A 16,788-nucleotide genomic window follows, 5' to 3' on the forward strand; every position below is an offset into this window, starting at 1 on the left:
TTTTTTTTTGAGGTACTAGGATTTAAATCCTGGACCTCACACTTGTTTGACAGGAAGTCTTACCACTGAGCCATGCCTCCAGCCTGATTTCTTCTTCTTCTTCTTATTACATGTTTGTGTATGAGAGAGAGAAAGTGCACTATGGTCAGAGTTTTTGCTCAAGGCTAGTGCTTTACCACTTGAATCATAGCTCTACTTCTTGCTTTTTGCTGGTTAACTGGAGGTAAGAGTCCTACTGACTTACCTGCCAATAATGGCTTCAAATTGCGATCCTCAGATCTCAGCCTCCTGAGTAGCTAGGATTACAGATGTGAACCACCAGTACCCAGTTTGCTTATTATTTTTGAGAAAAGGTCTCACTTCCTGCCTAGCTACACATATGGGTAGAATCCATATTTGTTAGGCTTTCTGGCAGGTAAAGTAATAGACATGGATCATCCATTGAGAAGGAGTCTCAGGAACTTTTTCCTGGCCAGGCCAGCCTTGAACCACAATCCCAGTCTCTCAAATATCTAGGATTACAGGCCTGAACCACTGGCATACAACATAAGCATATTAAATCATAGAAAAAGCCTAAAATAATATATAATTAAAGTATAATCAATGAAGTGTAATTCAGTTTGCTTTTCAGAATTTACTAAAGATTTTAAAAGGAACCTTTATCTTTTTAATCTAATCTTCAGGAAGTATAATTTTTTCAGCCTATTTAGTTCATCCTCCTAGTTTGTTCACAGTACTAAAACACAAAATTTATGAAAGTTTCCTTAAAAGTAAATGTCATTTAATTTTTTTCTAAGTATATGAATGTTACAAGCTATTTTAAAATGAAAGCACACCTCTAAATTATGATCTATGAAAATATGATTGAAGGGGAAACCTGATAATTTTCATGATAGGAAAATTAAAAGGAAGAATATACTATCAGAAATATCATTTCCCTAGACTTGAATAATGGGTTTTAATCTGGAAGGTTTCCTAAAGCGAATACACTTCCAACACACAAAACACCAAGATATACACATGGCAGAGCCATAAGCAAACATCCCACACTTACAGACAACAATGGGGTAGAAGCAATGCACTGACACACAGGAATCCAGTATTAACAGAGCCATAAGAATCAGCACCATTGATCATCATTCATAAATATGTACCAAGTTATTTCTATGGATAAGAATTGGTAGAAGAAAATGCAGAATAAACCAGTCCTTGTCCTTTAGGAAGTTGGTTGTAAAGATAGGGGATATATATACCTACATACACAACACACACGTACACACAGATACATAATCTTATATTCTTCGAGTCCATTCACTTAAGCTTCTACTTTTCTAAATTTGATTCTTTCAATTTTTTATTCTCCCTTCTAATTCTTACTCCTTTTACTCTTATAAGAGGTGAGCAATAAGAGGCACATAAAGATTAATTTGCCTAAAATCACAAAGCTGGGAAGTAGGAAAGGGGTAGGTGTGGAATGCAGTTCTACCAGTCTGTAGAGGCTGAGCTCCTTTAACGAATAAACACACACACACACACACACACACACACACACACACACACACACACATACACACAGAGTCACTTATACACATAGTAAAGGGTACAGGTGATAGGCAGTACAGTGATTCTGAGGAAAACCACTAATAATACCTAGAGCCAGAAGAATCAGTGAATGCTTTAAAGAGTGGGCAGTATTTGATTGAAGTCTGCAAGACAGAAATAAAGCTTCAGGAGAGATCAGTGATTTCAAAACATCTGGCCTCCCTCTGGGTATCAAAGTGGTTTGGATGTCCCTGAATCCTCTTCTGTAAAGGATCAGAAAAGATGGACCAACCCCCAAAGAAGGAATCTGATAATATCTTATGATTAAATTCCTAGTAATTAAAAAAAGGAAAAAAAAAACCTTTCCTTCCTGTCATTACTGGTTCTCTCTTTTCCCTTTTCAGCAATTATTTTGAAAAGGAGTAAGGAAAAAAATCCCTCCAAATAAGATCTGAGAGCACAATGAACAACTTTTTTTTAAAAAATTCACAGCATTTCCTAAAGAAGAAAATGTCTCTAGGTAAAGAAACTGGGCCAAATTTACAGAAATAATTGTGTCATGGGTGTGGAACAAAGTTTTCAATTTATAAGTGGGGGGAAAAACTCATGAAGAAAAATAGGTGACAAGGGAATTAAAAGAACTAGACAAATGTATGAAGAAAGCCAATCAATAAGTCATTATATTGAACAGCTTACTCACATTTCAAGTAAAAATATTTACTTACAAGATTTTTGTTGTTGTTCCTTACAAAATGCCAAAAGGGAGAACTATCATTGATGTTTGACTTTCTTCCCAAACAATAATCATATATAAAGGAATATGCATTGTGAAACGCTTAATACCAATTTCCCAGCCCAGCAAAAAGAGGCATGAAGTGCTTTTTTCCTTTAGCTGCTCTTTAACCTCCCCAATCTGGAAGATGTCCATGTCTCATTCCATTTGGCTGTCTTCGATTCTGTTCATTCTATCTTCTTGGAATACCGCTCCCCCACACCCCATTCCTCCACCCCATTGCCATGACTCCCATAAAGGGAAACTCCCATGCTACCAATTGCCATGTTCTGTGACCAGTCTGTCTCTCATTTGTCAGATCAGACTCATCTGACCCACTAGATCATTTCATCCTCTCATTGCTACTCCATACTTTTCTTTGATTTCCTACATTTCTGGTAGCTTCTTCTGCCTCTTTTTCTGACTTTTTAATGTCAGAGTGCTCCCAATGCTTAGTATTCTCTTCTCTGTGGATACTAACCTCTTAGGGATCTCAGCCCCTACAAGTAGGTGTAGATCCACAATCTACAACCGTGTATTGGCCTTGCAGTGCTTTCATGAACTTAGGTATCTGCTTATTTGATAGCCACTTTGAACATCTAGTAAGGTTGCTTACTTAATATTCTTAAAACTTGGCTACTAGGGCCTTCCAGCACTCCCCCCCCCCACCCCAAATCCTACCTTATCCATAGAATACTATTTCTCAGTTAAGGTCACCTCCAATCCTTCCTGTTGCTCAGACACAAAACCTTGGAATTCTCTTTAACTTGTTTCTCATGTTCACCTTAAATCTGCCAGGAAAAATGGACAACTGTCCCTTCAGAATTCAACTAGAATTTGACCATTTCTCCCACCCCCACTGTAACCATTCTAGTTCAAATGACTGTTACCACCTACCTGGATTGTTGAAGAGCCTCCTGTTTTTCCGGTCTCTACCAAGCCAGCAAGGGTGTTCCTTTTAAAACTTAAGACAAATCATGTCACTCATGTAGTCAGGCTTTGAAATGGCTTTCCAACTCATAATCAAAGCCAATGTCTTTCAATGGCACACAGAGTCCTAAGATGTGTTTGCCACACTTCCCATCTGATTATTTCCCTAAAACCCCTCTGATTTGGGATCCTTTCTTTCTCACCACGGGCATGCACATGTACACACACACACACACACACACATCATCCACCCTGTTAGAATATAGACAATTTTTTTGTTACAGTCCAGGAGTCTTTGTTTTGTATACTAATGTATCCTAATAGACTAGCCAGCAGGAGACAAATAATAGATTTTCAAATCAAAATTGCCTAATGAATGAATTTCTAGTCTCTTAGCAAACTCCTAATGAGCTCAGCCAGGTGACTGGACTTGTTCCACTAAGAATCTTACTGCATTCCTTTCTCACAAACAAAACAAAACAGTGTGCACCAGAGTAAATGCTCAATAAATGTTTGTTAAATCAATTTACTCTCACTGTCATTGGAAGAAATAAAATCTCATCATGAATATTTCAAAATCAAAAGCCCAAAACAAAATGAAAACAGTGTGTGCCATCCATCCTTTAGTTCATCTACTTAATATAAATTTGGATCAGTATAATAAGCTAAAGGCAGAAGTAAAAATCCTTATTCTTACATGAAGCAGAGACAAGAAATTATACAAATAAAAGCCAGCTTATTAATGGTTTTTAACAGAGGGAAGCCCTGGGTACAAAAGGATACAAGAGAAAATATTTGGAGAAAGCAGAGGACCAGCAGCATAGTGTACCTTTGAGCTAAGTTTTAACAGGGTTAGATTAGTAAAGAGGTTAGTAGGGAAGGTAGAAGGAAAAGGGAGGAAGCATGCTTGTAAGTATTGTAAAGATATAAATCTGTCTGAAACCATGGACATCATGGAACATGAATCATAGAAATTTAATGTGGCTATAGTCCTGGAATTAAGGGGATCTGTAGAGGTGTGGAGATCTTTTTCACTCAAAATGCATAATTTGATTTAATCTTAGTTAAGTGGTAGTCATTAAAGTTCCACATTCAGATTTGTACTTCAGAAATATCTGTAGTAAGTAATGTAGTAAATGAGGCTGTGAGAAAATCTATATAAATAGGTATGGAATTTTAATGCAACAATACGGTACAAACTGGTAAGATAGAATTCTTAGAACTGGAGTTTTTGACTCAAAGTATCCTGACAATTATTATCACCTTCATTATTAGATTTTTTTCCCCAGAAGATTCAATGAAGAGAACATTAAGATGCACATAGTTCTTAGACATGTCCTGCTTCAACTCTCAATCCAAAGTGAAGTGAGGCAGAGAGCAAATGAAGGTCCAAGACAGTACCTGCAGGGCCACTGCTCATCAGGAAGCTCACAATGTTAGTCTGAGGACAGTCAAAATGCCAAAATAAATACCCAATCTTTTCATCATCCTCTTACTCCCACTCCCTCTCTAACAGCTCATATTTTTTTTTTCCAAAAGATACCAGCACTGAATAGCAACTTGTCACATAAGAGTTCCGGTAATCCTCCTGGCCTGGAAACAGTGAAATCTTTCTTTGTCCTCAAAGTAAAAGGAAAGGATTGCCGGCATGATTACCTCAAACAACCACTTTCAAACAACCACTTTGCCTTACTAGGCACAAAAGATCTTTCTCAATTGTCTTCTTTGAGAAGTGTCTTGCTAGCCAAGCCTTAGAGGTTAGGTTGGCTTGGGGATCATTGTAGGCAGTTGGAAAAGAATCAAAATAATCCTGGCTTGCCACAGAACTGAATTTTTCAGATAAGGGAAAGCAGTAGGTTCTCTTTTTTAGTTTTAGTAGTGCTGCCTTACAATGTGTTAATGAGTGATTTCCACATCTCCTCCAGTATGTATTCTGGAAATTCCAAAAGGAGAAATGAAAAATCAGGCACAAAGTGATCCTGAGGAGAAGCAGCACATATCACTTTCCACTTGAAATTTGAAGTTAGTGCAAAATCAAAGCACTTTATATAAAGGTCAATAGTATCTGTTACTTGTGTGTGCGTATGTATACATATATCTCATATGTTTGCAAAACTCAACCAACCTATTTAAGAAAACTGAGAGATAAATGGAGAAAACCTCTAACAGCATGGATACAGTGGTTGAGTGCCAGCTGTGGGCAAAAAAAGCTGGGTGTGTGTGTAAGGTTCTGAGTTGAAGCCCAAGTACTGCCATACACATACAAGGCAGGTAGATGTGTGTGTGTGTGTGTGTGTGTGTGTGTGTGTATGTGTGTGTGTGTGTGATCGCAAAGGGAAAGAAAGCAATATAAGATCCTAAGTTCATGGAAAAAGGTCAAAGAGGTAAGTTTGTATCCGTGTGTGTATGGGTGACTTATGCATTTGGGTGCATATTCAAGTACAGTACCAAAATATTTGATGTTATTTGCCTAACATAGCATACAAATACTGATTTGTTGAATGGTGTATCATTTGTGCAGCTACTTAAAGGTAGGAAAAGTATAAAATATAGAAATGGTAGCACTAACAAAATTTACAAGAAAGTAGCTGGAAAACAGGTATTATCTCAAATAAGGAAAAATAATTGTCAAGAAAAAATAAAAGGTCCCAAATTCAAGAGACTGAAAAAAGGTAGTAGGGGCTTGAAAAAGTACACTTGTTTTCTCATCTGTTAAATAAATACATAGCATCTACCTCTTCGGGTAGTCATGAATATCAAATGAATGTATACATACATGTGTATGTGTATGTGTATGTGTATGTGTATGTGTGTGTGTATGTGTGAGAGAGAGACAGACAGAGACAGTGACAGAAACAGAGAGACAGAGAGGGAGAGATTTTTCAATTAAATTATAGTTAGGTAGTATTGGTATTTTCTTTTTGTGTATGGTTTGTGGGACTTTTTTGGTGACTTTTTTCTTTTTTTTTTTTTTTTTTTTTTTGGCCAGTCCTGGGCCTTGGACTCAGGGCCTGAGCACTGTCCCTGGCTTCTTTCCGCTCAAGGCTAGCACTCTGCCACTTGAGCCACAGCGCCGCTTCTGGCCGTTTTCTGTATATGTGGTGCTGGGGAATCGAACCTAGGGCCTCATGTATCCGAGGCAGGCACTATTGCCACTAGGCTATATCCCCAGCCCTTCTTTTTTCTTTTTTGAGACACTAAGATTGGCCTGGAACTCTCTATAGCTCAGGCTAGATTCAAACTCAAATTCTCCTGCCTCAGCCTCCCTAACGCTTTGACAATAATTGCTGATTGCTATTGGCAAAAGCTCATGACCATTTCTCTCTTCCCATGAGGGCAAACATGATTTTGATGGAGTTGTAATTCTCTGTATATCTAGGCTGACAAGTAGGCAAAGCCTTATTTCACAAGGAAGTAGGATGAAGAAATTGTTCATGTTTCTAAAATCTCGAAGCAAGAAGCAGTCAGCAATGGATCAAAAAATCACACACCAAATGATGAAAGGGGTGACATCAATCAAGATGCATGATACTTATAAATGGATTTGTTGAATGGTAAGTCCTTTGTACAATGATTTAAAGATAATAAAAGTACCATTTTTAAAAGAACAAAATTGTTTAAAAAATAAAGAACACCCTAGGTGAGAACAGATAAATGCCTATAATTCTAAAACTGGTACCCAAGGCAGAATTATGAATTCAAGTCCAGCCTGGGCTTCAAAGGGAGTTCTAGGTCAGCGTGGGTATCTCAAAAAAGAAAAAAAAAGATAATTAACAAAACCCCACAAAACCAATCAGCTAATGAAACAAATACAAAGTACCCCACGCACCTGATGAAAGAATATATGTTTAGAAGGACAGAGTATTTCCTGTTATTGAATGTGAAAGTATGAGTTTCATTATCCACAAAAATAAAAAAAAATTAACAAGTGCAATCTAAATGACAATTACCACCATCACCACAGTGACAGCTGATGAAAGAAACTGTCCAGTGCTGCTTTAAGTGTACGATGTACAGTGTGACCCATTTCGTCACCACAAGCACCTGGTTCTGCAGTCTGTGGTCTTAACCACTACAATTTGCTGCTTATCTCCCAGTTCTGGAATCCTGGGCAAACTTACTTTTCCAGTTTCCATGTTACCTCAGATGATAGTGACAAAAATAAATAAACATGTCTGGTTAGCCTAGATCCTTGCCTGATGCACAGCAAGTACTTGACTATTTACATAAAGGTATTTGCTTGTTGTGAGTAACAAGACACAAATTCCTATGAATTAAGTGAAACTTGAGACTTTACCACTTTTCTAGCTAAACAAAATCAAGCCATGAAAAATATGAGCAAAATACTAGTGAGATTAGATTCTTTCAGTACTTCGGTGTGCATTTAGACCTTGAAGAATGGGGCTAGTCTACCACCCTCTGCTCACCTCTCTGACCATCCTCACTGCCTTGGACAATCATTCATGCTATTTCAGCACAACCCTTCAGACTTTACTCATTTAACTAGTTCCCAAACCTAGTGAGCTGATTACCTTTGTGCTTATATCCAAATATAAGGCACCGTTCAATGTAGCCTGGTAAATCTTCTATTTATCAATCCTTAGATTTTCATAGCAACACAAAATCATTATTTCATTCAAGCTTTTATATTCATTCCATCTCTACCCTCAAATATCTTAGATTCCTCAATAGCTGGAAAACAGAACCCTTCAGATATAAGTTCCACTTCTGGGTATCTTCCTCTATGCCCTTAAACTCCTGCAAAACAAAATCAATTCAACATTTGCACATGTCTTTGCTCAACCCTTTCATTCTCTTGGTTTTAGAAGGAAACAAAAGAAACAACAACAAAAATACTTTTCTAATGTTTTTTCCCAAAGCCAACTCATATATATATATATATATATATATATATATATATATATATATTAGATGATATCATTTTCCTTGCCTCATTGTCTGCTTCCATCTCTTCACTCTTTAAACTGTTTTGTTTTTTTTTTTTTATCAATCTAGGAACACAACCACAAAAAAATAAATCTTAGTTTTATTTTTCTTCCTAATTCTTGGCTTTTTCTACCAAGTATTTCAAGTGTTCTCTTGCAGATCACTGGAAAGTAACCTAATACAGGGTATTCTTCATTACAATCAATCTTTAAAGTATTCTTAATGGTTTTGGTATCTGTAACCTCTGGTAATCATTAATTACTTCTTCCATTTCACTGTTTTTAAACAAACATAATAGAAGAAATTATACCACAAAACTTTATTATATATGACAAACTGCACTTTAACTAAATGTTGTTAATTACCTTAGGCTTTTGCACATTTTATAAATTAGCAAAATTTACACCTTAAAATGCTTTTTAAAAGATAATTTTTACATGAGCTAAGAGGTAAAGATTGAAATTATAATACCACAGAATAAACTCTTACAGACATAGCTAATTTAAAACTTATCATGTATATAAAAGAATAAGCTTACAGAGATACAGGTTTCATACCTTCAAGGAAAAGAAGACCTAAAGGAAGAAACATGATGCATTTAAAGAGGAAAAAAGCTAACAGTGAGGGTGGAGGAAGTGGCAGAGTGCCATAGTCCTCAAAGCCTCCTAGGCCAGAATGAAGACATTTTTGGTATGCTCAGAAAAAAAGCAAACTTACTTAAAAAAACAAAAGCAAAAAAACAACTCTAGTGATCTTAGACTAGAGTATAATGAACACAAATGGGAGTCGGAAGTCTGAGAAGGAAATTATAGTCAGGGAGAAGAGGTGGCAAGGATGAAAGCAAGCAGATAGATTCTGGAAGACAAATAAATAAGACTTGGTGAGTGACTAGATACGGGGAGAAAGATAAGACTGTCAGTTGTTTTACTGCATTTATATATACATGTACATGGAATGTAGAGCTAACATATCTTGTGTAACATATGTTAAACTGTTAACAGAAGTTACCGAAGGGAACATGAGTTTTACACAGTAAAAGGCAAACTTTAAAAAACTTTGTACATTTTAAAATATTTCATATTCAGTTAATATACATTGCTTTTGTAGTTAAATCCACATGTATTAAAAGATTAAAAAGAAAAAAATTTGCTTTGGAATGAAAAAGCCAAGCGAGAGCTCAAAGCCCTGAGTTCAAGCCCCAGTATCCACACAAAAAAAGCATTTGCCTGATTGAAAAGGATATAGGAATGTCATTTTTTAAGGGAAAGGGAACAACTTATCAAAACCATAGCCAAATAAAAGTACATGGCATATTTAAAGAATTTCAATTCTTTTGTTTGATAAGCAAGAAGGAAATATAGATATCAGAACATAGATGAAAAGAGGACTAAAGCCTTTTTAGCTACAGCCAGATCTTAAAGGACTTCAGAGACTAGGCTAAGGAAATGATTCCCTAAACTGTGGGAAATAGAAATCATATGAAAATTATCACCTATGAAAGTGACTAAAGAAATCAAATTTGTGTTTATTCACACTCTAGAGCCAGTGTAAAGACTAGATCAAAAGGTAGGCAAAAGCCAGGCAGGGAGATCACTTAATCAAGAACCTAAGCTAAATTGGTGACTAGAAACATAAAAAGTGGGAGATCTGAAACTCATTTCAAAAGTAGTTGGCAGGTGGTTAGGACGTGACAGATAGGGAAAGGGAAAGGGAACGATGCATCCCTGGTATCTATTTCAGGAAATTAGACAATAATAACAACATTAACTTAGGTATGGCAAGAACAAGTTCAAGTGCAGAGATAATGAATTTTGTTTTGAAGATGTTGATGTAAAAGTTCTGGAATCAGGTCAAAGTACCCAACAGGAAATACATGAGTTGAGGAGCATGGTCAGGACTGAAGCACATGAACACTACTGCCCAGAAGAGAAAATGTTAAATCTTACCCTTTATGTCATGTCACTGAACTTTGAGGCAACCGTACTGTCAAGGGTTAACCGGTTCCATTTATTCTCATAGCTGTAAAAGTTCCACATAACTGTTAAGTCTGTAGACAATAACTTCAAAAAAGGAAGTAAGGATTTTCTTTGTCTTGCTCTTTAAAGTCTTTCTAGTTATCCTATCCCATTTGTTTGCCATTTTCTATCTAGTTAAGGAAGATGGATGAGGTATAAGTATAATATAAAAACCATTTGCCATGCTTAGTCTTAACTGCAAAAGGCAAGTAGCATTCCACAATTCTACCTTTAACAAAAACCCAACTTAAATAATTATTTACCTATGTGATTCTCCCGATATTCTCTTGCAAATCACTGGTTCCAATATGGTCAACTCCTGCTATACTGTAGCTTTAACCAGAAGTTTAACTATTCACAGTCCTGTTCTGAGCCATCTCATTGTACCAAACCACACTGTACCTTTGTCTAATTGATGATACCCTAGTTTGGTGAGAGATGGGAAGGAACTGTTGGCAAGGAGACAGCTGCTTCCTTCCTGAGCAAAGGAAAACCAGGAAGGTGGCAGATGGGCAGAGCAAACTCAATCAAAAACTGCTCTGGCTCCCCACAGGCAACATTTTTCAGAACTGAGACATGAATGGATATTATAAAGTATATCAATAATTGAGAAAGTGGTTCTGCACTGAACTTCAACAGGGCTTCCCAATGTATCTGCATTTTAAAACCTTTTAAAATTTAAATTGGTACAAAGAGTCTTGTCTTAGCTTATATGCAGTAAACTAAGACTGCAAGGAACTGTCCCAATACCGGTAGGATTATGCCCAAGAGAATGCACTTTTTGGTTAACATATTTAAAAAGAAACATTTCACTTTCTGTATACTATTTATATAACTTAAAATTGTTGCTAAAATTTCATTAGAAAATGTTTTTCTTAAAACATTTTTTCATGTTTATATAATTTTAAGACATGCTGCAAACTTTCATAATTTGTTCTTTTATCATTCCTCTTCCCATCCACTCTGGTATCTGGGAACTTAATTTCCAAAGACTCTTGAGTAAACTAAACAACCATAGTCATACTGGTATGACTAACAACTTTTTAAAAAGTTAAGTAGGTAAGTTACTGTGCTTCATCAAATGGAAATTAGCAATCACTGAAAACATTTTAAAAATTAGTATGGCCATGAAGTATGGAATTTTAAGACATCGGTTTACTATGCTGATTAATTCAACATTTATATTTTCATCAGAACTTAATAATCCCATAAATAAATAGAGCTCTCAATTATTTAAAAAAATCAGGGGATAACATATGTATTTAGACATATTAGCAGCGAAAAATGTATGCTTCAACACACTTATTGGGAAAAAGTCTGAAAATATTACTACACTGAATTCAAGGGTATTGGCAGGAAACCTGACAGAGAAGTTCTCTAGAATAACATTTCAAGAAATTAAAAAAGGAGATGGGGTGGGGAGGGAAAGGGTCAAATAGGAAATATTCTCAGTTTAATTGACAAAGTTCAGTGCTTGCTCCGACTTGATTTCTGTCTCTCCCCTGCCCCGTCCCCCAAAGGTTTCCAGATGGGTACATCACTTAGACGAAAGTTCATCTACTGGAATAAAGGGAGAGACGGCTTGGGCAGGTGACACAGGAGAGTCGGTGGTAGTGCTGACTTTCGCTGGTGAGTTACAAGAAGATCCCGCACTGCTGCTGTTTCCATCCAGGGTATCCGAAGACACACACACACCAGGATCTGACAGCTGTGCAACGTCAGAAGAAAGCATGTTGGTGATGCCCTGGAAAAATCTCTTTGGCTGATACTCAGTTTCCATTTCACATTTTCTTTTCAATGGTCCAAGAACACTTGGTCTGATACAATTGATGGGACTCTGGCTTCTCCGGGTGGTAAATCGGGTTGTAGGGCTCGGAATGGGGCTTGGAGGCAATCCGTTGCTACTCACAAAACTTTGCAAGGATGGTGAAAAACACTGCTTCCCGATACCCCGGGTGGGTGACGGTGCTGGTGATACCGGAATGAAATCGATGCGCTTGGGAGAGGCGGATTTCTCCACGTCGTTGTCACTCAGGCTGAAACTTTCCTCCCAGGAGTGGCTTATCTGCATTGCGGTCTGGACCTCGCGTTCATGGACAGTCTCCCGGTTGATCAGGTCCATGCCCTCCTCCTGTTTGATCTGGTGCAGGCGGCTGCTGTGCATGCGGACAGGGGAGGCCGGGAGCAGCAGGCCGTGGCGGCCCGGGAACGTGGTGCTGTTCCGCCTGGCGCTGGGCGCCTCGGCCTGGAACACCGGCGAGGTGTCACTGAGGCCGTGGATGAGGGGGGCGCTGTTAGACCTCCGGAGGCCCCCTCCGCCGCCGCCGCCGCCGCCGCCCTCCGCCGGACTCCCGCCTGGACCCGGAGGCAGCTCCAGGTCCAACTCCATCTTCTCCTGAGCCATGTCGGGGGGCAGGGGGGCGGGGGGCGGTGCTCGGTCAGGCCTCGGGGACTCCCATACCCCGCAGTACAGCGAAGCCACCGCCGCCACCGCCTTCGAGAATCTGTCAGCGGGGCTCACCACCCCCCCCCAACCTGCGCATGCGCACCACATACGCGCAGGCGTCCTGAGACGCTCGCCCTCGAGGCGCCGACTTAATACGTCACAGCGGCGCCGCCGCCGTAGGTGATGGTGCTGTTGCTGCTACTGCTTCTGGTGGTGGTGATGGAAGGGCTGAGAGCAGTAGTTGGGCCGCTGGTTGGAGCGTTCCTTCCGCTAGTGGCTATGGAGCGTGAGCCTGCGTGGACGCGCGTCAATAAGGTTCTTCCGTTTAGGAATTTATATTTACACAACAAACATGAGCCCGGAAGGAGAGGTTCTGGGTGATGTGGGACGTGTGACGGGGAGTGGGGCGTGGCCAGGCCAGAGAGGGCCTCCTGGAGGAAGGGACCAGCTCCCGAGATCCAAAGTGACAACCTGTGGCTCCGTTGAGCCTCACGGAGCGCGGGAAGCCAGGGCACCAGGAGAGGAGGTGTGGCCCGGTGGGGAGTGAGGGCTGGGGGAGGAGGGAGGGCCCTGGGAGGTGATGGACCACAGTGGGTTCTGGTGTTGGAGAACAATAAAAGTCAAAGATTTGAAAGCGTGGGGATGGTAGCAACTGGAATGCTTACTGGCTGCAATCTGGAGAATTAGGCTATTTGGAGATGAGAACCCACTGGGAGATGAGAAACCACTGCGAAAAGGCTAGCGTGGATGTTATTTACACTGAGGTAGAAAGAAGAGATAAAACAGTATATCGGGGAACTATTTAGGAAGTTACAGGAGAAAAAAAAAACCCTTGTGATTGTATTACTATTTTTAACAGTTTATATTTCTAGTACAAGCATATGTGAATAATAGTATTCATTCAGTAGGAATGATTACATAAAAGGAAAACCAATAGGTCTTCATATTTTAAAAAAAAGCAACATACTGTTCTGGATTCGTGTAATTAAAATGGACATGATTAACTAGAGCTTATATTCATTTCTGCCAGTCATGGTGGATTCTCCCCTTCCCCCAGTACCTACGGTATGCCAGGCACTTTGCTAGGAAATGGGTCCTATTATGAGGACATTTAATTTCTACTGGCTGCTGGGGTGGGGGGGCGGTGGGGGAGACCAGAAAGGGACTTGACAAGCCAGTAGGCCATTTCCTAATAGTGACAGGCCTTAGGAAAAAATAAAATAGTATGATGTGATAGAGCACCAAATCAAAGACCAATTAGAATTGAGGTGCTCAAAGACCAATTAGAATTGAGGTGCAAATGTTTAAAAGCAAGTCATGGGTTGGGAATATGGCCTAGTGGCAAGAATGCTTGCCTTGTATACATGAAGCACTGGGTTCAATTCCTCAGCATCACATATATACAAAAGGCCAGAAGAGGTGCTGTGGCTCAAGTGACAGAGTGCTAGCCTTGAGCCAAAGGAAGCCAGGGACAATGCTCAGGCCCTGAGTCCAAGGCCCAGGACTGGCAAAAAAAAAAAAAAAAATAGCAAATCATATGGACCCCTGAAGACTGAATAACTGAATATTCCAAGCTGAGAGAATAGTACTGTTAAGATCCAAGGCAGCTTTGAGTTTGAGGAATGAGCAGGGAAAGAAAAGAAAAGGCGGGGGGGGGGGGGAAGGTAGGCAACAGGAACAGGGGAGAAGGTTAAGGAGTCTAGGTCTTACTATGATAAAAAGCCACAGAGCAATTCTAAGCAGAGGGATGATATTATCTGGTTTGTCCTTTATATTATTATCATTTTTTTTTTTTTTTGGCCAGTCCTGGGCCTTGGACTCAGGGCCTGAGCACTGTCCCTGGCTTCTTTTTGCTCAAGGCTAGCACCCTGCCACTTGAGCCACAGTGCCACTTCTGGCCATCTTCTGTATATGTGGTGCTGGGGAATCGAACCCAGGGCCTCATGTATAAGAGGCAAGCGCTCTTTCCACTAGGCCATATCCCCAGCCCCTATTATCATTTTTTTGAGATAGCACCTAAATATGTTGTTCCATCTTGTCTGAAACTCCATGGCTCAAGTGATTGTTTTCTCTTAGATTCTTAAGTAGCTAGTACTAATGATAAACAACACCATGCCAGCTTGGTCTATGTTTTAAGTATGACTTTGGCTTTGTAAAAGAGGGCAAAGGAGGCCGATAAACAGATCAGGAGCCTACTGTATAGTACAAACAAAAGAGTATTAGGTTAGGGTTGTGGCAGTGGTTTGGGGAGAATTGGGTGGGTACAGGACATATTTTGGAGGTAGAATCAATAGGATTTGCAGATAGATCAAATTGTAATGGTGAAAAAATAGGTGATTCAAAGAGGACTCAATGTTTTCTTGAAACTGGGTAGATGATACTCAGAGGGGAAAGGAGCATATATAGAAAAGTAGAAATTAAGTTCTATTTTGATATGGCTGAGCTAGACATGGCTATTAGATAGCCACGTGGCTACTTGAACAGAGTCCGAAGTGGTTACTCTTCAACCCCTGCCACCATTTTGTAGCTGAAGAAAGATCCAGAAAAGATAAGTGACATGTTCAGTATCATATCACTTGGTTAATAATGAGAATAGGAGAACCCAAGTCTTTTGTTGTCTAGTTCACATATCTTTATACCATATCTCAAACAGCTTTTATTTGAAGTCTTTATAAAATTTGAGCACTGATGATAACATGTTAAACATTCATGCCTACAATTACAAAAACTGATTTCACTGATCTCTAAGTGCCAGATAATATTGAAATTGTTTCATATGCAACATCTCAGGGCACAAGCATCCCTATGAGATGAGTAGTGTTATTGTCCAATATAGCAGGAGAAACAGGTACAGAGATTAAATAACATCCACAGGATGACAGAAAATGACAAGACGAGTCATTTCCCTCCAGAGCCTGTCAGTGGATGCTACCTCCTCTAAGTACATAGACATTTCAGGACTGGGAGAAACTTCCCAGATTTCTAGTGGCTTTGTGAAGGCATTTGACACAGGATTGGAAGGAAAGATAGGATTTTAATAGAGATGACATTTTATATAAAAGTGGCAGATGATTATAAAAGAGGAAATTTGGCTAAAACATGAAGTACATGGGGAAGAATAAGTAAAGGGGGGAAAGCTAGAGTCGAAGAACAGAGATCCAAGTGCCAGGAAGAAGTAGTTATATTTAATGTGTGAGGAGATTGGGAGCTATTGGAGGTTTCGACAAAGGGAATGACAATGAGGACTATGCTATAGGATAGGCCAGATATACCAATGATGGAGTGAGATAACAGGAGGTGCAAACAACACACCTTTTTAAGTGCCTACTTACTACCATGCTTTTTAAACATAGCAGTCTCATTTATCATTCATTGCAATCTTATAAACTAGATGCTTATTTTATAAATTATGTTATAATAACAAAATATTTACATATTAATATTGCTAAAGAAGAACAACTGAGGTCCAAAGTTGCAAAAGGCTCTACTGCCAGAATGTGGGACAACAAGAATTTAAAACCAACCTAAATCAAGGTCTCACTTCAAAAACATACATGCTGTTGGCTGCATTCTCTCAGGGCTTACTGCAGAATTTGACATCGAACTCTTTGAGTTCAAGGGAGGGTCTAAAGCCAAAGTTGAAAGAAGCAGAAAAGGGAGGTGCATTTAGGAGATAGCAAGGCAACAGCAGAACCTTCATGTGCCAAGGATAAAGAGAGAAGAGGTGCAAACAGCTAAAGTTCAAATGTGTCCTCAAAGAATGGCTCATTATTAAATAAAAGCAGCAAATAGAAAAGTGTCCAGAAAAAATATCAGAGTATTAAATATAGAACTTGTAGTATCCATAGCATATTGTTTTTCATATTATTAAATCATTACATGGCTCAAATATGCTAACAATTGTTCATTCTTGTCTGACAAACACAGTTATTAGTTACTAATAAAACACAGTGTTGGTGATTAAGTCCAAGACATTTGTACCATTCAATTTTGCCTGAAAGCATCACTTAGAGATCTCTGGGAGTTTCTCCTTTGTACCCTTGTTCCTAAAATCAATTTGACACCTAATAATTAAGACAGTCCTTTAACAAAAAGAATAATCACTTGTCTGTTCAAAATCTTTTGGTAGATTCCCA

The 16,788-nt window shown here is 39.0% G+C and overlaps 2 protein-coding genes across 3 annotated transcripts in view; both read right to left on the reverse strand.

Moving 5' to 3' along the window:
- The window catches only part of Pip5k1b (phosphatidylinositol-4-phosphate 5-kinase type 1 beta), a 250,200-nt gene that overhangs the window by 162,017 nt on the left and 71,395 nt on the right, over positions 1-16,788 (reverse strand). The window contains exon 2 of one of the 2 annotated variants that reach the window (XM_048332901.1): positions 10,138-10,210. The exons of the other annotated variant lie outside the window; for it this stretch is intronic. The gene's annotated coding sequence lies outside the window, so the exon portion shown is untranslated. The remainder of the gene's footprint in view (positions 1-10,137; positions 10,211-16,788) is intronic. 2 annotated transcript variants of the gene reach the window in all.
- Positions 8,276-13,863, reverse strand: Pabir1 (PP2A Aalpha (PPP2R1A) and B55A (PPP2R2A) interacting phosphatase regulator 1). Its single transcript, XM_048332913.1, has one exon. The coding sequence runs from the start codon at positions 12,758-12,760 to the stop codon at positions 11,744-11,746; it is 1,017 nt and encodes a 338-aa protein (XP_048188870.1). The 5' UTR covers positions 12,761-13,863; the 3' UTR covers positions 8,276-11,743.

Source organism: Perognathus longimembris, chromosome 1 (genome assembly GCF_023159225.1).
Source record: "Perognathus longimembris pacificus isolate PPM17 chromosome 1, ASM2315922v1, whole genome shotgun sequence".
Taxonomy (NCBI): domain Eukaryota; kingdom Metazoa; phylum Chordata; class Mammalia; order Rodentia; family Heteromyidae; genus Perognathus; species Perognathus longimembris.

Bases quoted from the DNA above. Each gene is read 5' to 3' on its own strand.
- Pabir1 (XM_048332913.1), bottom strand. From the start codon at position 12,760: ATGTGGTGCGCATGCGCAGGTTGGGGGGGGGTGGTGAGCCCCGCTGAC.